Genomic DNA, 22,130 nt, shown 5'->3' with positions numbered 1-22,130 from the left:
ATAATAACAATGGGACGTACTATAGTAACGCAGTAAGCGCGCTCCCGGTGTCACCTCACACTCATGTAATAATAACAATGGGACGTACTATAGTAACGCAGTAAGCGCGCTCCCGGTGTCACCTCACACTCATGTAATAATAACAATGGGACGTACTATAGTAACGCAGTAAGCGCGCTCCCGGTGTCACCTCACACTCATGTAATAATAACAACAAAGGGACGTACTATAGTAACGCAGTAAGCGCACTCCCGGTGTCACCTCACACATGTAATCATAACAATGGGACGTACTATAGTAATGCAGTAAGCGCACTCCCGGTGTCACCTCACACATGTAATAATAACAATGGGACGTACTATAGTAGCGCAGTAAGCGCGCTCCCGGTGTCACCTCACACATGTAATAATAACAATGGGACGTACTATAGTAACGCAGTAAGCGCGCTCCCGGTGTCACCTCACACTCATGTAATAATAACAATGGGACGTACTATAGTAACGCAGTAAGCGCGCTCCCGGTGTCACCTCACACTCATGTAATAACAACAAATGGACGTACTATAGTAACGCAGTAAGCGCGCTCCCGGTGTCACCTCACACTCATGTAATAATAACAATAGGACGTACTATAGTAACGCAGTAAGCGCGCTCCCGGTGTCACCTCACACTCATGTAATAATAACAATGGGACGTACTATAGTAACGCAGTAAGCGCGCTCCCAGTGTCCCCTCACTCATGTAATAATAACAATGGGACGTACTATAGTAATGCAGTAAGCGCACTCCCAGTGTCACCTCACACTCATGTAATAATAACAATGGGACGTACTATAGTAACGCAGTAAGCGCGCTCCCGGTGTCACCTCACACTCATGTAATAATAACAATGGGACGTACTATAGTAACACAGTAAGCGCGCTCCTGGTGTCACCTCACACTCATGTAATAATAACAATGGGACGTACTATAGTAACGCAGTAAGCGCGCTCCCGGTGTCACCTCACACTCATGTAATAATAACAATGGGACGTACTATAGTAACGCAGTAAGCGCGCTCCCAGTGTCCCCTCACACATGTAATAATAACAATGGGACGTACTATAGTAATGCAGTAAGCGCGCTCCCGGTGTCACCTCACACTCATGTAATAATAACAATGGGACGTACTATAGTAACGCAGTAAGCGCGCTCCCGGTGTCACCTCACACTCATGTAATAATAACAATGGGACGTACTATAGTAACGCAGTAAGCGCGCTCCCGGTGTCACCTCACACTCATGTAATAATAACAACAAATGGACGTACTATAGTAACGCAGTAAGCGCGCTCCCGGTGTCACCTCACACATGTAATAATAACAATGGGACGTACTATAGTAGCGCAGTAAGCGCGCTCCCGGTGTCACCTCACACTCATGTAATAATAACAATGGGACGTACTATAGTAACGCAGTAAGCGCGCTCCCGGTGTCACCTCACACTCATGTAATAATAACAATGGGACGTACTATAGTAACGCAGTAAGCGCGCTCCCGGTGTCACCTCACACATGTAATAATAACAATGGGACGTACTATAGTAACGCAGTAAGCGCGCTCCTGGTGTCACCTCACACATGTAATAATAACAATGGGACGTACTATAGTAACGCAGTAAGCACGCTCCTGGTGTCACCTCATACATGTAATAATAACAATGGGACGTACTATAGTAACGCAGTAAGTGCGCTCCCGGTGTCACCTCACACTCATGTAATAATAACAATGCGACGTACTATAGTAACACAGTAAGCGCACTCCCGGTGTATCCTCACACTCATGTAATAATAACAATGGGACGTACTATAGTAACGCAGTAAGCGCGCTCCTGGTGTCACCTCACACTCATGTAATAATAACAATGGGACGTACTATAGTAACGCAGTAAGCGCGCTCCCGGTGTCCCCTCACACTCATGTAATAATAACAATAGGACGTACTATAGTAATGCAGTAAGCGCGCTCCTGGTGTCACCTCACTCATGTAATAATAACAATAGGACGTACTATAGTAACGCAGTAAGCGCGCTCCCGGTGTCACCTCACACTCATGTAATAATAACAATAGGACGTACTATAGTAACGCAGTAAGCGCGCTCCCGGTGTCACCTCACACATGTAATAATAACAATGGGACGTACTATAGTAACGCAGTAAGCGCGCTCCCGGTGTCACCTCACACTCATGTAATAATAACAATAGGACGTACTATAGTAACGCAGTAAGCGCGCTCCCGGTGTCACCTCACACATGTAATAATAACAATGGGACGTACTATAGTAACGCAGTAAGCGCGCTCCTGGTGTCACCTCACTCATGTAATAATAACAATAGGACGTACTATAGTAACACAGTAAGCGCGCTCCCGGTGTCACCTCACACTCATGTAATAATAACAATAGGACGTACTATAGTAACGCAGTAAGCGCACTCCCGGTGTCACCTCACACATGTAATAATAACAATGGGACGTACTATAGTAACGCAGTAAGCGCGCTCCCGGTGTCACCTCACACTCATGTAATAATAACAATGGGACGTACTATAGTAGCGCAGTAAGCGCGCTCCCGGTGTCACCTCACACTCATGTAATAATAACAATGGGACGTACTATAGTAACGCAGTAAGCGCGCTCCCGGTGTCACCTCACACATGTAATAATAACAATGGGACGTACTATAGTAACGCAGTAAGTGCGCTCCTGGTGTCACCTCACACATGTAATAATAACAATGGGACGTACTATAGTAACGCAGTAAGCGTGCTCCCGGTGTCACCTCACACTCATGTAATAATAACAATGGGACGTACTATAGTAACGCAGTAAGCGCGCTCCTGGTGTCACCTCACACATGTAATAATAACAATGGGACGTACTATAGTAACGCAGTAAGTGCGCTCCCGGTGTATCCTCACACTCATGTAATAATAACAATAGGACGTACTATAGTAATGCAGTAAGCGCGCTCCCGGTGTCACCTCACACTCATGTAATAATAACAATAGGACGTACTATAGTAACGCAGTAAGCGCGCTCCCGGTGTCCCCTCACACTCATGTAATAATAACAATGGGACGTACTATAGTAATGCAGTATGCGCACTCCCGGTGTCACCTAACACTCATGTAATAATAACAGTGGGGACGTCCTATAGTAACACAGTAAGCGCGCCCCCGGTGTCACCTCACACATGTAATAATAACAATGGGACGTACTATAGTAACACAGTAAGCGCTCTACCGGTGTCACCTCACACATGTAATAATAACAATGGGACGTACTATAGTAACGCAGTATGCGCGCTCCGGTTTGACCTCACACTCCTCTAATAATAACAATGGGATTAGTATAGTAACGCAGTAAGCGCGCTCCCGGTGTCACCTCACACTCATGTAATAATAACAATGGGACGTACTATAGTAATGCAGTATGCGCGCTCCCGGTGTCACCTCACACTCATGTAATAATAACAATGGGACGTCCTATAGTAACACAGGAAGCGCGCTCCCGGTGTCACCTCACACATGTAATAATAACAATGGGACGTCCTATAGTAACGCAGTAAGCGCGCTCCCGGTGTCACCTCACACTCATGTAATAATAACAATGGGACGTACTATAGTAACGCAGTAAGCGCGCTCCCAGTGTCCCCTCACACTCATGTAATAATAACAATGGGACGTACTATAGTAACACAGTAAGCGCGCCCCCGGTGTCACCTCACACATGTAATAATAACAATGGGACGTACTATAGTAACACAGTAAGCGCTCTACCGGTGTCACCTCACACATGTAATAATAACAATGGGACGTACTATAGTAACGCAGTATGCGCGCTCCGGTTTGACCTCACACTCCTCTAATAATAACAATGGGATTAGTATAGTAACGCAGTAAGCGCGCTCCTGGTGTCACCTCACACTCATGTAATAATAACAATGGGACGTACTATAGTAATGCAGTATGCGCGCTCCCGGTGTCACCTCACACTCATGTAATAATAACAATGGGACGTCCTATAGTAACACAGGAAGCGCGCTCCCGGTGTCACCTCACTCATGTAATAATAACAATGGGACGTACTATAGTAACGCAGTAAGCGCGCTCCCGGTGTCACCTCACACTCATGTAATAATAACAATGGGACGTACTATAGTAACACAGTAAGCGCGCTCCCGGTGTCACCTCACACTCATGTAATAATAACAATGGGACGTACTATAGTAGCGCAGTAAGCGCGCTCCCGGTGTCACCTCACACTCATGTAATAATAACAATGGGACGTCCTATAGTAACGCAGTAAGCGCGCTCCCGGTGTCACCTCACACTCATGTAATAATAACAATGGGACGTACTATAGTAACACAGTAAGCGCGCTCCCGGTGTCACCTCACACTCATGTAATAATAACAATGGGACGTACTATAGTAGCGCAGTAAGCGCGCTCCCGGTGTCACCTCACACATGTAATAATAACAATGGGACGTTAGATAAATTGCATATACAGCTTTAACATTAGGAAGAGGCTAAATTTTGGTACTTATGTAGTATCTGGGCTGCCGATTTCTAAATCGGGTACATCGCATCGCATCGCATGCGACCATCGGATGCGATGCGATGACCCGATTTTTCCATAGGAATCAATGTTAAAATGGACTGAGTCCATTTTAACATGGAATTCAATGGGAAAAAGGGGTCCTTTTCATACCCCTACTATCCAAGTGGGCATGGAGTTGGATATAAACCTGTGGCGAGGGGACACAGAATACCGTCCCCTCAAAAAATCGGCAGCCCAGATACTACATAAGTACCTAAATTTTTTTTACTAACATTTTAAAGAATGTTCCTTATTCCAATAGAATGAGGTCAGAACAACATTTATTTCAGTTTCTTATACTTAAATCTTCTGTAACTTTGTGACAGATATATCATCATGTGACTGGCAGATACGCTGCGCACCACGACCTACCGATGGCGTAATCGCCTTATGTAATCGGAGACGCAAGATCTCTTATGAAGAACTGAGGAAAAGATCACCTTGCCAATCGTATATCAATAGCTGTGTAATTGTTTCTCAGACCGCGCAGAGTTGTGTCCGCAGGACAGCCAGCATCGGGTTATCTGTGAGCACATTGAGCCCTGCGGTCATGCCGTGATGTGAGGTCTCCTGAAAACGTTTAATGATTTTCCTGATTGTATTCTCATGTTTTGTTGTATTTCGGACTCCCTTTGCGGATCATGAAGGGCCGAGGATTCAACTTATGATTACAATAATGATTTATACAAATTATAATGAGATGCTTAATTAACATTAAAGTACATTCCACCTCCTGCTTCTGTGTGTCGTGTTAGGGTAATGACAACTTGGGGACGAGATGCGGATTCTGGGGTGAGGCTTAGTCCTGGTCCCGGGGTGTATTCTGGTACATAGTGTTACAGCACCTGCCGGTGCCTTATACAGAGCCCAGAGGCATGTTCAAACTATGTCCCTCCAGCTGAAACTACAAGTCCCATCATGCCTTGTCATAGTTCTGCTATTAGGGAATGGTAAACTATGGCAAGGCATGCTGGGATGTGTAGTTTCACAGCAGCTGGAGGGCCACAGGTTGGACATGCCTGCCCTACACTAATACAGGGGGCCTGCACATAAACCATACAAAAGAAACAAACATTGGATATGGTCACAAAATGTACAATATATTCCTTGTGTGGAGTGAAATATTAGATGGCGGCGGACGTCTGATCGTGTTCCCATAACTGGTGCATGTCCCTTATACAATATGGCGCTGCTATCCCTGACCTCTACAGTAACTGCTGGTGGGGCTTATTCTCTCTTGGCGTTTCTGGTCTCTATACAGCAGAATTTGGTCTCAGCGGAGATTGTGCCAGAATCCAGCGCTCATTCCTGACCAGTAATTGTCGCTGTACGCGGTGCCAGGTACTTTTCCCTGCAGGTTACCTTTTAATTGAATCCAGATGGAGACTATTTACGACAAATTAGATTCATTTTGCATTGCTTATTAGGGGGTATTAAAGTGAGCTCTGTAATTACCAATCGTTTAAAACTTTAAGTAAAAAGTCCTGAAATCGTTACTGAGCTGCGGAAATCCATCTCCAGCAAACGGTAACACACAACGGGGGAAATTTACCAAGATTGGGTACTAATGCACCCATGTCAAATTCAGCCGGTAAATTAGCATCTGCAGTGGAATTCTGGTTTACAAATGATTACACTATCGATATGAAACATATATGGCCATGATTTCTGTGGTGGCTGGCTCATTACGATCATTCATAATGCTGGAAATACTCATCCTTATCCAGGTGTTTGCACGGATCAGTCATATCATTCAGATAACGGCGTAGGGTCCCCCGCACGAGTATAACCAGCCCACAATCCCTTGGCCTGGTCCCTAAAATACAGGGGACAAAAGGAGTTGGGGTCCCCAGCATAGGCAAATCTAGAATTATGGTAATGGGTGGTCCCAGATCTAGACATAATAGCAGGGGGACCTTTGCGCGGCGAAGGAGGTGTGGCATCACAAAAAGGGGTGTGGTATTACACTTTAGACCATACACAGTAATGCCCATTACACATTTTAGCAAACTCCGTAATACCCATTACACATAAAGCCACATGCCGTAATGAAAATTACACATAAGGCCACACACCATGATGCCCATTACACATTGTGCCACACATGATGCCCATTACATACTATATAACAAACCGTAATGCCCATTACATATTTGCCACATAAGTGCTGCTTACCTACGTGCTCATTGCTAGGGGGTTCTTGCTTGATAGCACCATAGTACCCATTACACATGATGCCGCACACCATAGTACCCATTACACATGATGCCGCGCACCATAGTACCCATTACACATGATGCCGCGCACCATAGTACCCATTACACATGATGCCGCGCACCATAGTACCCATTACACATGATGCCGCGCACCATAGTACCCATTACACATGATGCCGCGCACCATAGTACCCATTACACATGATGCCGCGCACCATAGTACCCATTACACATGATGCAGCGCACCATAGTACCCATTACACATGATGCCGCGCACCATAGTACCCATTACACATGATGCCGCGCACCATAGTACCCATTACACATGATGCCGCGCACCATAGTACCCATTACACATGATGCCGCGCACCATAGTACCCATTACACATGATGCCGCGCACCATAGTACCCATTACACATGATGCCGCGCACCATAGTACCCATTACACATGATGCCGCGCACCATAGTACCCATTACACATGATGCCGCGCACCATAGTACCCATTACACATGATGCCGCGCACCATAGTACCCATTACACATGATGCCGCGCACCATAGTACCCATTACACATGATGCCGCGCACCATAGTACCCATTACACATGATGCCGCGCACCATAGTACCCATTACACATGATGCAGCGCACCATAGTACCCATTACACATGATGCAGCGCACCATAGTACCCATTACACATGATGCCGCGCACCATAGTACCCATTACACATGATGCCGCGCACCATAGTACCCATTACACATGATGCCGCGCACCATAGTACCCATTACACATGATGCCGCGCACCATAGTACCCATTACACATGATGCCGCGCACCACAGTACCCATTACACATGATGCCGCGCACCACAGTACCCATTACACATGATGCCGCGCACCACAGTACCCATTACACATGATGCCGCGCACCACAGTACCCATTACACATGATGCCGCGCACCACAGTACCCATTACACATGATGCCGCGCACCACAGTACCCATTACACATGATGCCGCGCACCACAGTACCCATTACACATGATGCCGCGCACCACAGTACCCATTACACATGATGCCGCGCACCACAGTACCCATTACACATGATGCCGCGCACCACAGTACCCATTACACATGATGCCGCGCACCACAGTACCCATTACACATGATGCCGCGCACCACAGTACCCATTACACCGCGCACCACAGTACCCATTACACATGATGCCGCGCACCACAGTACCCATTACACATGATGCCGCGCACCACAGTACCCATTACACATGATGCCGCGCACCACAGTACCCATTACACATGATGCCGCGCACCACAGTACCCATTACACATGATGCCGCGCACCACAGTACCCATTACACATGATGCCGCGCACCACAGTACCCATTACACATGATGCCGCGCACCACAGTACCCATTACACATGATGCCGCGCACCACAGTACCCATTACACATGATGCCGCGCACCACAGTACCCATTACACATGATGCCGCGCACCACAGTACCCATTACACATGATGCCGCGCACCACAGTACCCATTACACATGATGCCGCGCACCACAGTACCCATTACACATGATGCCGCGCACCACAGTACCCATTACACATGATGCCGCGCACCACAGTACCCATTACACATGATGCCGCGCACCACAGTACCCATTACACATGATGCCGCGCACCATAGTACCCATTACACATGATGCCGCACACCAGAGTACCCATTACACATGATGCCGCACACCATAGTACCCATTACACATGATGCCGCACACCAGAGTACCCATTACACATGATGCCGCACACCATAGTACCCATTACACATGATGCTGCACACATAATGCCCCTTACACATGATGCTGCACACATAATGCCCCATCCACATGATGCTGCACACCGTCATGCCCCTTACACATTAAGCCACACATTATGCTTAATGCCCCCACATACCGCCACTTGTAGCGTCCCTTAAGCAATGCCCCCAAAAGTGTCACTTACTGTAAATTTTTATATGAGCCTTCGCTGCTGCAGGGAGAGATGGAGAGCGGTGCAGCTGCTTCTATGGGGAGAGGAGCAGAGCGCAGCGCAGAGCCCACACCCCTCCTGTGTCCCCTCTAGCCGAGTGGACATTTAAAATATTGTGAACGCTGTTGTTGTGTGCGACGTCGGGGGATCACGCCGGGCGCTGGAACCACATGATTAAAGGGGTGGCGGGCTGAGGTGAAAGCGGGGAGAAGAATTGGAGCGAAAGCTGCAGGGATGACAGTCATTGACAGCTGGACAGAGAGCAAGGGGCTGCCCGGCTGTATTCAGAGCATGCAAGTCACGGCTGTTTGAAATAATACCCCTTTCACAACAGAAAATGCAGGGATTTACCCGGGAATATGGTCCCAGGATCATGCTGACCCCTTATACACCAGCCTAGTCCCTGCATTTTCTGGTGTGAGGGGGAGAGACAACCAATCCCCTCTCCCTACCCCCCTTTAACCAACCTGCTATATCTTCGGAACCAACTGACCCATTTACACGAGACAAGTATCATATTGAAGAACTTTTGAGTTGGCTTCGAATGATTTTGGTCCCGTGAAACTGGGCTGTTTGGTTCCAGAGAAATCTGCCCTCAAAGAACATAAACAGTCATGAAATTACATTTAAGAAATGAAAGAAACGGTTTAACCTCAATATCCCTGGAACCAATTAACCCATATGGATCCAGCCTGGTATCAGATTGAAGGCCCAGTGATTTGGGTTCGACTGAGATCAACCTCGAGCTTCAGTGATGCCGAAGGGGGAACTGGCAGCCATTGAACTGGGTGGGGGTCGGAATTAGCGAGTCCCATGTTATCCTATAGGGAAAACGTTCCAGCTTTGCCTGGCAGTATCTCCGGTTCCCAGGGGGCTAGTGACACGAGGCTGGGCTCGTTGGAAAGCCCCATCCCTCAGATTCGCCTATGGTCCCCAGTAGTTCGTAAACCAATCTCGGACACTTTTTACATACGGTTCCCTAGCCAAAGCATGATCACCATGTCCGGTCAGCCAAAGCTGTGTTCCTGGGGGAGGGTGGATCCCCCAATAAAGGGGTAACCCCATGCTGATGCTCGTGGCTGTCCCCACCACCTCTGATCTGTGGGTGGTTGGCTTGGAACACACATATATATGTATATGTAGCAGGTGCCGACTGACCTGCTACATATACACACACACACACCACACACACACATACACACATACTTACCAATAGAGGCCGTCCTCTTCTCCAGTAGATAATCCATAGGGTAGATCGCGTCCCCAGAAGCATCTGCAGCGGTGTCAAAAAAATAAACCGAAGCCTTTACCAGCGGACTGAGGGGCAGCAAATCCAATTATCCGGCTCATTCTATGTCCTGGGGCCTGTTTTGCTGATTCCAGTGAAACTAGACCCGACCTGGTCAGAACATCAGTTGCGATCTACCCGTTGATCACGGAGCTCCCGCTGGTAGATCACGATCCACTCCTAAAGTTTTAAACTGTAATTACCTGCTGCAGCGGTGCCAGGGATGCATTGCCGCTGGTGCCATTACCGGGTACTGCTAGTGAGGAGCTCATCTGACCCATTGGCATCTGGTAAGGCTGTGCAGCGGCAGCATGAAGTACCGGCAGCACCACAGCAGGGGGCATGGCGGCTAACTCCCCATAAGCTTTAATATGAAGGGGAGGGGGTCTCTTCACAAGTGTTTATCTCAGGTGAGTGGGAGAGAGTTTTGTGCCCTTTAAAAAAAAAAAAAAAGTAAAAATTTTATTGTATATTCTTGCGGGGAAAAAAATATTTGGACACCGACCAACCAGAAAGCTTTCTGGATCTCTCAGACATGTTACATGGCACCGGTTCTAGTTATCTGTATAAAAAGACACCTGTCCACACCGTCAAACAGTCAGACTGCGACTTCTCCACCATGGCCAAGACCAGAGAGCTGTCTAAGGGACATCGGGACAGAATTGTAGAGCTGCACAAGGCTGCGATGAGCTACACGACAATATTCAAGCAGCTTGGTGAGAAGAGATCACCTGCTGGTGCAATTATTAATAACTGGAAGAGATACAAGATCACTGACAATCTCCCTCGAACTGGGGCTCCATGCAAGATCTCACCTCGTGGGGTATCAATGACCTGAACTACACAGGGGGACCTGGTCAATGACCTTAAGAGAGCTGAGATCACGGTTACTAAGATTACTATTAGTAACACACTACATTGTCATGGATTCGAATCATGCAGCACCTGTAAGGTTCCCCTGCTTAAGCCAGCACATGTCCAGGCCCGTGTAAAGTTTGCCAGTGACCATCTGGATGATCCAGAGGGGGATTGGGAGAATGTCATGTGGTCAGATGAGGGTAAAATAGAACTTTTTGGTATAAACTCCACTCACTGTGTTTGGAGGGAGAAGAATGACGAGTGGCATCCCAAAAACACCATACCCACTGTGAAGCATGGGGGTGGAAACATGGTTTGGGGCTGTTTTTCTGCAAAGGGGAGGATGAATGGGGCCATGTATCATGCTCAGTAAGAGCATTGAAGATGGAAAGTGGCTGGGTCTTACAGAATTACAATGACCCCAAACACAGCACCCGGGTAACAAGAAGGCTCCATAAGAAGCCTTTCAGGGTCCTGGAGTGGCCGAGCCGGTCTCCAGACCTCAACCCAATCAGAAATCTGTATAGGAAATTGAAAGTCTGTTTTGCCCGACGACAGCCACAAAACATGACAGATGGAGAGACGATCTGCAGGAAGAGTGGCCAATATCCCTGCTACAGTGTGCGCGAACCAGGGCAAGATCTACAGGAAACGTCCGACCTCTGTAATTGCCAACAAAGTATTGAGTGTAACTTTTTGATTGTCCAAATATTTATTTTCCGCAAGAATATACAAATAAATTGTATAAAAATCATACAGTGTGATTTCATGGGTTTTTTCCCACATTCTGGGGGAAATTTACTAAGGGAAATGCGTGTAAAATAGGTGTATTCGTTTTAGAAAATCCCCCTATTTTGGTCGTATTCATATTTTCAGCATTTACTATGCTGAAAATAAGTTTTATTCTTATTAATGGCACATTAGTATTTACGAATATGAATGTATACGCCATCAATAGAATAAAAATAGGAATCACCATTCAAAAGAAAAGTTTCCTAATTTACTAAGCGGCCATATGTTATGTATACAGCTGCTAATTGCCAGTAAAATTATTTTTCCAGGCATATTTGGCAGAAGCCTGCACGGATCTGATAGGCTTCAGCCTAAAAAAAAAAATTTGAAACAGGTCATTTTAAAAAAAACCTGTGGGGTCCCCCACGGCCATAACCAGCCCCAGGCTGAAAGAGCTGGTCCTGGTTTAAAAAATAAAACAGGGAACAATTTAAATAGGGGCTCCCTGAATTTTTTAAAACCAACACCAGGCCCAAGGGCTGGTCCTGGTCCTTGGTTTTAAAAATATGGGGGACACAACGAGTAGGGTTCCTCTGTATTTCAAAAACAGCACCAGGCTCAAGCATCCAGCAGGGTAATGCCACAGCCAGGGGGAGACTTTTTATACAAGTCCACCCGGCTAAGGCATTAACCCTCTGACCGGTCAGCCTGGGCAGGGATTCTGGGGAAGTGAAGACCCCCCCAATGTAGGGGTCCCCCCCTCCAGAATTTACCTACCAAGCTGAAGCCTGGGGCTGTCCCTGGAGGCCCTGGGTGGTGGCCACTGGGCAGATTCAACATGGTGTAAAAAAATAGAAATAAACTATTGAGTTCTGACCAGTCAGGGGTTAATGCTTTGGCCAGGGGGGACTTGTATTAAAAGTTTCTCCCCGACTGTGGCATTACCCTGCTGGATGGTTGAGCCTGGTGCTGGTTCACAAAATACGGGGGACCCCTATTCGTCTTGTTCCCCTGTATTTTGGGAACCAGGACCAGCCCTTGGCCCTTTTAATAAAATATGAATACGACTCAGTCCTATTCGTAATACGAATGAATACGACTGGCTACGGTTGTATTTGGCCAGTGGCGTAGCCAGTCGTATTCTGGCCAAATAGCCAGTCGAATTCAATTGTATTCTTAGTAAATGTGGTACTTATGTATTAGCCGGGCGCCCGGCTACGCTACACTGACAACGTAGATAAGGCTCCTCCGCTAAGTGACGCAATGTTCATCTCCACGACAACGTGTCTGCAGCATACCCCCAGGTTGGGTTGGGAACCATTGCTTTGAAGGCATATAACCTCTCCGCAGCGCTCCCGGAGGTTATATGCCTTCAAATCACCACCATACTCCTACATCCGTGTCATCATTCAATGTTAAAATATTCAACAACCACCTTCAATGGTATTAACCACATAAATACCCATACAACACTTCCCATGATGCATTGGGACAAGTAAAGCCCAAGCCTCAATCTGTCTGTACTGTAATATACAGCCATAACATAGCAGTGTAACATACAGTAATAACATAGCAGTGCAATATACTGTAATATACAGCCATAACATATCAGTGTAGTATACTGTAATATACAGCCATAACATAGCAGTGTAGTATACTGTAATATACAGCCGTAACAGCAGTGTAGTATACAGTCATAACATAGCAGTGTAATATACAGCTATAACATAGCAGTGTAATATACAGCAGTGACATTGAAGTGTAATTGTCAGGACCCGCCGTGGCAGAGCATTGCGCCGCGTCTCGTACTCACCGAGACGGGCTCTGACGTCATGGCTCTGCCACAGGGTCTCCCCGCAGCCTCTCCTGGTCCCGGCACTGGTGGTGGGGCCCCCGGGGGTCCGTCGATCCCCGCAGCGGGCTCCCGGGATGGGCACCACCATTTTGGTTGTGGCACTTCTGCTGCAGGGGGGCAGGGCTTGATCTAACCTCTGTAAGAGGTTGGGCCCAGTGACATCATCGCCTGGGGGGGATAAAAGACAGGGTTGCCTGTCATTCTGAGCTGACGCTTCTGCTGACTTATGTCAGTGTTCAGCTGACCCTCTGTGCCCTGGATTCCTGGTTGGATTTTGTTCTCCACGCATATATTGCCGAGTGTGCCTTTCCTGAGTTCCGTTATATTGCCGAGTGTGCCTTTCCTGAGTTCCGTTATATTGCCGAGTGTGCCTTTCCTGAGTTCCATTATATTTCTGAGTGTGCCTTTCCTGAGTTCCGTTATATTGCCGAGTGTGCCTTTCCTGAGTTCCGTTATATTGCCGAGTGTGCCTTTCCTGAGTTCCATTATATTGAGTTTCATTCCGTTCAAGTTGCCATCCGAAGTTACACCACGGCAGTGACTCCGAGCACCTGGCTCCTGTTTCCACCCTCCTTGTCCTACAAGTACCAGTGCCATCCGGTTTCAGCCAGTACACCAGCTTCCCTAGGGGGCTTCCGTTAGAGGGCCGCGACCTGCTGGGTGGACACAGCGGAGTCCAAATTCCCTTGCGGGAATCCTGGTGAAGACCGCAACCCAGTTAGACTCCACGCCTCTGATTGGGAGTGTCGCCAAACTCCCAGGGGACTCTTTGCATGCGAAGACAGTACATCAGACCGGCGATCCTTTCTCCGCCTCTTCCCTCCATACCGGGGCCGCCACCCCTAGTGGATCCACAACAACCCGCAGTGACAGTAATATACAACCATAACATAGCAGTGTAATATACAGCAGTGACATTGAAGTGTAATATACAGCCGTTACATAGCAGTGTAGTATACTGTAATATACAGCCATAACATAGCAGTGTAATATACAGCAGTGACATTGAAGTGAAATATACAGCCGTTACATAGCAGTGTAGTATACTGTAATATACAGCCATAACATAGCAGTGTAATATACAGCAGTGACATTGAAGTGTAATATACAGCTGTTACATAGCAGTGTAGTATACTGTAATATACAGCCATAACATAGCAGTGCGATATACAGCAGTGACATTGAAGTGTAATATACAGTAGTAATATAGCAGTGCAATATACTGTTATACTGCCGTAACATAGCAGTGCGATATAATGAAATATACAGCCGTAACATAGCAGTGCAATATACAGCCAAAATATAGGCCCTTATTCTGGTTGTGACGATGTTTGGTGTTTGCAAATGTGCGGACGCCGCGCACATCCGAATACGGCGTGAATTCTGTACAGAAAACAGTTGGAACACTCCGAACAGGGGGTGGAGAGGGGCTTGAAGGGCTGTTTGGGCTCATTACCATATGCGTACGCCCCGCGTTTCATGGGCGGTCCCATGAAAACGCTGGGCGTACGTATGGTAATGTGGCCATGACGCACGTGTGGGGGGCGGTTTTATGACATAGCCGGATGCCAGCTGCCCGCCCATATCCTTGCTTTTGCATGGAGAAATGCCCGTGTGGTCTAGAGCACTCGGTGCTGCCTGACCATTCGGTCCTGCATTCAATGGTATGCGACCATCGAATGATGGGGGAGGTTCCCAGAGATGAAGGAGGTGTTCACATGAAAAATCCACTCACGGTCCGCTCGGTCGGCGTCTTACCGCATTCGGACTGTGTGAGCGATCCGTACGGAAGGCGGGGCTAAGAATGCTCGGTTCCTGTCCAAAAATATGCATCCGACTACACCAACCAGAATAAGGCCCATCGTGCATTGTACTGTAATAAACATCCGAAACATACTGTAGCAGTGCAATATATACAGCCATAACTTAGCAGTGCGATATAATGTAATATACAGCCATAACATAGCAGTGTAATATACAGCCGCAACATAGTGCAATATACAGTAATATTCAGTTCAGCAGTTCAATATACTTTAAGTAACAGCAGTGTAATATACAGCAGTAACATAGCAGTGTAGTATACTGTGATATACAGCAGTCTCCTGTACTGACCATGTTCTCTCAATCAGAGCACCTACCTTCATAGTCTCCTGTGCTGACTGTGGCTTCTCAGTCTGAGCACCTACCTTCATGGTCTCCTGGGCTCACCATGGTCTATCAACCAGAGCACCTACCTTCATGGTCTCCTGAGCTGACAGTGGCTTATCAATCACAGCACCTACCTTCATGGTCTCCTGAGTTGACTGTGGCTTATCAGTCTGAGCTCCTACCTTCATGGTCTCCCAGGCTCACCATGGTCTATCAACCAGAGCACCTACCTTCATGGTCTCCTGTGCTGAACGTGGCTTATCAATCAGACCACCTACCTTCATGGTCTCCTGAGCTGACTGTGGCTTATCAGTCTGAGCACCTACCTTCATGGTCTCCCGGGCTCACCATGGTCTATCAACCAGAGCACCTACCTTCATGGTCTCCTGAGCTGACTGTGGCTTATCAATCACAGCACCTACCTTCATGGTTTCCTGAGCTGACTGTGGCTTATCAGTCTGAGCACCTACCTTCATGGTCTCCCGGGCTCACCATGGTCTATCAACCAGAGCACCTACCTTCATGGTCTCCTGTGCTGAACGTGGCTTATCAATCAGACCACCTACCTTCATGGTCTCCTGAGCTGACAGTGGCTTATCAATCACAGCACCTACCTTCATGGTCTCCTGAGCTGACAGTGGCTTATCAATCACAGCACCTACCTTCATGGTTTCCTGAGTTGACTGTGGCTTATCAGTCTGAGCACCTTCCTTCATGGTCTCCCGGGCTCACCATGGTCTATCAACCAGAGCACCTACCTTCATGGTCTCCTGAGCTGACTGTGGCTTATCAATCAGACCACCTACCTTCATGGTCTCCTGTGCTGAACGTGGCTTATCAATCAGAGCATAAAAAATAAAAAAATAAAATTAATAATAATAAATGTATATATATTATATATATATATATATATATATATATATATATATATATATACACACATACACATATATACACATATATACACACACACACACACACACACAAGTGTGGAATGGCGCACTTCTCAACTTCAGTCCATAATATATTAAACAATGTCCATAACTTGGTGTTATTCTCTATTAAAAGTCTTTAGACAAAACGTGCTGTTTTCACCCGACGCGTTTTGCCCAACAAGGGGCTTCCTCAGGGGTGTCAGCTACAAAGCATAAACAAATATCATACACAAAATTAATACATAAACAGATTAAGAAATAATTTGACATAAAAAAATGGACAGTCAAGATCATCTCTACAATAGGTATTCATACATCGGAGGATGGATGGATATAGAGATATATAGATATATATATATATATATATATATATATATATATGCAGACCTTGAGGACAGCACTCCGTTAATGCAATAAAAGGGTGCCTTCCGACCTAGAGATCCTGTGGGGACATCCAGCATACATATGTTCCACCGGCGGCACTCCCAAATAAAATCGACACACGATCAAAAGCATAGCTTTGCAACGTTTCGATGTCTTTTTATTCACATCGTCATCAGGCAGATACAAACAATACATCAGCAAGGTTCACCTTATATCCCCTCCCCAAACACAATCACAGGTGAGATGAGAACGTAATCAAGGACACGACGCCCAATTACTGACGTCAGCGGCCGTGATGCGTTCCCATAGTGATATACAAACATGCATAAAAAACAATACAAATACACAAAAATAGAAAATATAAAAAGCAAGAAGGTACAAGTCGACAATTAGAAAAACCAATCATATTAATAGTACACTTTATAAAAGAGCATTTTATAGAAAAGCATGCAGACCTAGGTACTCATTAAGGCCGCGTGGGGCTAGTGTGTTTAACCTGTGAATCCATCTGGATTCACAGCGTAACAATCTAAGTGAACGATCTCCTCCGCGTAGATCAGCGGGAATATGGTCAATGAGACAGTACCTTAAAGTGGCCAGGCTGTGCCCAGCCTGCAAAAAATGTCTAGAAACCGGTTGATCACTCTGTCCGGTGGTCAAAGCAGTACGGATGGAATAGCGGTGTGCTGCCATGCGCTCCCGCAACGTACGGTTGGTTTTGCCGACATAGCTGAGACCACACGGACAGGTGATCATGTAGACAACATGTGTCGTCGTACATGTCAACCGGTAATTGATAGTGTATTTCTTACCGCTGTGGGGATGTCTAAATGTGTCACCAGTGACCAGTGAACGACAGGTTATACAGTTAAGACACCTGAAACAACCATTTTTAGCATATAAATACTGACCAGTTTTAACACCTGATGTTTTAGCAGAAATGTCAGTCTTCATTACCCAGTCACGTACATTTTTCCCCCTAGTGTAACTGGGCATAATGTTCTTATGTGATAACTTTAGATCGGGATCAGACCTCACAATTGGCCATAGTTTTTTGCAGGTATTACGGATCCCACCACTAACAACATTAAAATGGTTGATCCACGGGAGCTTAGTGTCACAGGATTTTTTCGGTCTGCTTTTAAGCAATTCACTACGGGGGTTAGCTAAAGCTTTAGAACGAGCTGCTTCCAATATTTGCTCGCTATAACCTCTTTGGGAGAATTTTTCGCTCAGCAAACCAATCTGAGTAATAGCTTCCTCCCGTGTACTACAAATCCTGCTGGCGCGCAGGAATTGCGAGTAGGGCAACCCCCTTTAAGGGGCTTGGGATGGAAGCTCGCAGAGTGTAAAATAGTATTTCTATCAGAGTTTTTGAAAAAGAGTGGTTTGAATTATACCATCCACCAGCTGGACAGCGACATCCAAAAAATTGACCACATTTCGATCAATAGTATATGACAATTTCAGTGGGCTCTCAGAACCGTTATGCATGTTAATGAATGAGATAAACTGTTCCCGCGAGCCTGTCCATATAATGAACAGGTCGTCTATGTATCTGACAAAAAACCTGATCTTGTCAGATACTGCACGGTCAGAAAAGAAAATAGTTTGTTCAGTCTGCATCATGTATGAGTTAGCGTACGATGGGGCCACCGGGGACCCCATCGCACACCCAGACATCTGCAGAAAGAATTGCCCGTCTGTGATGATCCCGGGATCTTGCAGCAGCGCAGCGCGACTTATGCCTCACGCAGAGCCCCCAGGGTCACTCCGAGTTCCAAAGATCGCACAGGAATACACAATAGCAAAGGTACAAAAGTATTACCTTTATTTTACACACGGGTTATACATGTAAAATCAGCAATTACAGTCTATATACATTATATACAGAAAGGCCATCAGTATTAGTCACGTTATCAGAACCTTACCACGACACCACTCAGGTTAGCTTCAGATGGACAGGACCCGCAAGTCCACAACTTCCAGCGCTGACGCTCAGTCACTTCTCTCTCTCTCTCCCTGCAAACACCCACTTACATCCCAAAGGCACCCCTCTCCCCCTCCCTTAGGAATTCTTAACCCTTCCTATGCTGGGTGCAATTGTAAGACTGTAACAGGGTCTCCTGTTACCCGTCCAGGGGCTGATTACCTTGCTCCCTTCAGCTGGCTTTGAAGCTTGTGTAAACACACGTATCCGTTCCCCCACCAAGGGTGAGGTGACGGGTTTCACACCTTCATGTGAACATATCTCTTCTCTGGAGACTGACTATAGACCGCGGGGGAAGTGTATTGGGCAGCTAGCACTGTATTACTAACTATTCTGTATAGGCCCTTTGATCGCTGAACCTAAGACTATACACAAAATAAACACATTCCAATCTAAGCATTTGGTCCATTCTAGCCGGACCATTTGTCTCCACATATACAGTTGCATTATTTGAGTAATATACATTTGGGAAGACTGCCATAATTAACTTCATAGTCACAAATCCCTTATTCATGATACCATCACAGTTTACTAAGAACAGGACCTGGAGGCAGTGACGTAACCACGGGCAACGCTGATCCTCCCTACCAGTTTCTCCTGTGCCCAGAAAACTATCTTCTTGCCTTCATATGCATATGTAACAGTATGGGATACAGTATACATAGCTTTGGGAACATATTACAGTCATTTACATAACATGAGGGAATATTTCCCTCCAGTAGCACACATACTCAGCCTAATGGAATACCCTGTTTTAATTATTTAGTATAACATCCTATTATTGTCCGACATACCACCCTGTGATGTCCCCTGTATACAGCAGTCTGGGGAACACAGCTCAGATATGAATACAGTCAGTGATAATATCCGGTTATCGCCGGCATTTTGCAATTCTCTTTGCTGAAGCGCAGAAAGAGGCGGGAGAACAACATATGACGAAAAGGGGCGTGGCCTGGTTTCGTCACACAGCACCCCTGTTGTTTACCGCCGCTGCGATTCACGGCTACACAATGTCCCTGCGTATTGCTTATCCCTGGCCCTCCCGGGCTCAGCCATTCACAGTTTATCGCACAACCTCCAGTACTCCTGGTACAGGGTTTTCCACTGGCAGGTGGGAATGTTTCCTCCTCGCCTTCCCTTTTGGTTGTTCCCCCTCCCTCCGCCTCTGGCGCAACTGGGAGGGGCCCGATCTGCGCACGCAGACCAGCATCAGGGAACCTGGCCGCTCTAAACAACAGTGCTGATGTTGGCTGCAGAGGAGCGGCGGGTACCGACAATGTCCCTCCCACAAACGCCTTCACATCCACCCCACTTGGGTCTGAAACCTCCCCCAGCCCCTGAAGCTGCTGGGCCTCCCCTGGGCAACCTTCCATCCATGTCTGTTCATCCACCTTGCAGGGCCTCAGCACACTTTGCCCCCACCTGCCCTCAGCAGTAGGCAGTGGCCTAGGGAATTCTCCTTCACACCATGGCTGCAGAAGAGCAGGGGGTATCCGCAATCCTTCTCCGGCTCTTCCCTCAAAAGCCCCCACAAACACCTCCCCCAGTTCTAGATGGTCCTCTGGACCCTTACGTGATGCTTGAAGGGCCTTGCTGGTGGGATCCTTCTCCCCCACCTCCCAGGGCCTGAGCACACCCAGCCCCCACCTGCCCTCAGCAGCAGGCAGCGGTCCTGGGGATTCTCCTTCACACAATGGCTGCAGAGAAGCAGGGGGTATCCGCAAGTCTCCCCCTGATTTACCCACAATCCCCCCCCTTGGGTCGAACACCTCCCCCAGCCCTTTGAACAACAACTGCTGGGACTCCCCATGGCAAACTTCCATCTTCCCCAGGGTGCACTGCTTCCCCAGCCTGGCTATGAGAGGGACTGGTGGGGTGGCATTGTACAGCAGCACTGCTGGCATCTCCCACACAGCCCCAGGTGCAAACTCACATTCTCTTGCTCGTGCCATGCTGGGTGGTGAGGTGTCTTCCTCTGAGGCGCAGGGGGGTGATGAGCTATGCCTCTGACCATCCCCTCCATGTTTGCTTGCTTGGCTGCCTGTTTGCTGCAGCGGCTCCCCGGGCACATAATTACAGTCAGTCACTCTTGCAGGGGACTCACAGTAGCGCTGCACCCCAGCCTCTACTCCCTGCTCTGGCACCCTGGTCCCTGGTCGCTCCCCGGTCACGTACCTGCCCTTTGACTTCAGATCCTCCTGGCTCTGATGGCTAAGTGGGAACAGTCCTGGATAATCCTCCTGGGGTGGTAGAGTGGCAGAGCACACACCAGACACATTTCCTTCCATCTCCCCCTGCTGAATATGCTGGGGATCCTGGGGCAAGATGCCCTCATTCGCTGGGCCGCTGGTGGTCATGTAGGGAAGAAGTACTGCCCCCTCTGCTGGGGCACAATCATTGCAGACCCCCTGGCCGCAAGTTTCAAAGTCTCCATCTCCCACATAGGCAAAAGGAAAGATGTACTGCCATTCTTCCTGGGGTGCCATTTTTGGGTGCACCCCCATCCTTTGGCTAGCTGCTTGGAGCAGTGGCTGACCACTGCTTTGTACCTCCTGTGGCGAGGACTCAGCAATCACAGTCCCAGCCTCCGAGATCTGCTCTGCTCTGGGGCTATTCTCTGGGGCAGCCCCTGCACTGTATACTGGCACTGCTCCATCTATCACGGGCTCCGTGTGCACCAGTCCATCATCACCATGTGGGGCCACAGTGCCCAGCTCCGCCACACTACTTGGCACAATGCAGGGGGAATAAATATCCTCTTCCCGATATCCATCTGCCACAATCACAGTCCATGATGTTAGGGCTCCTTTAGAGTCCGGGGTCCCTGGTGCGATATCACAGGGACACTCCACAGCTAGTTCCTCATTTCCCAACTCACTGAATGGGAACAGTTCTGTGATTTCTCCCTGTGTCAGTGGGGAATCTAGTTCTGTGGCTCTCTGAGGATGCATAAGCTGCAGCAGCCGACGTTCCTCTGCCTCCACCCTCTGACACTGGTCCAGCCACTCTGTGGAATTCAGCTGTCCCTGTGCCCGGGCGACCCTCT

At 47.6% G+C, this 22,130-nt stretch overlaps 1 protein-coding gene across 1 annotated transcript in view; it reads left to right on the top strand.

Annotated features, from left to right (window-relative positions):
• Window positions 1–5,375, top strand: part of DERA (deoxyribose-phosphate aldolase) — a 125,045-nt gene extending 119,670 nt beyond the window's left edge. Inside the window, exon 9 of the mRNA XM_083180713.1 lies at window positions 4,966–5,375. Within this exon, the coding sequence (XP_083036839.1) occupies window positions 4,966–5,022 (57 nt within the window). The 3' untranslated portion in view covers window positions 5,023–5,375. The remainder of the gene's footprint in view (window positions 1–4,965) is intronic.
• The last annotated feature ends 16,755 nt before the right edge of the window (window positions 5,376–22,130 follow it).

This window comes from Crinia signifera, chromosome 4, assembly GCF_055691185.1.
Source record: "Crinia signifera chromosome 4, ASM5569118v1, whole genome shotgun sequence".
NCBI classification, from domain to species: Eukaryota; Metazoa; Chordata; class Amphibia; order Anura; family Myobatrachidae; genus Crinia; species Crinia signifera.
The sequence above is the reverse complement of the archived record's forward strand: the minus strand, read 5'-3'. Positions and strand labels throughout refer to the sequence as shown.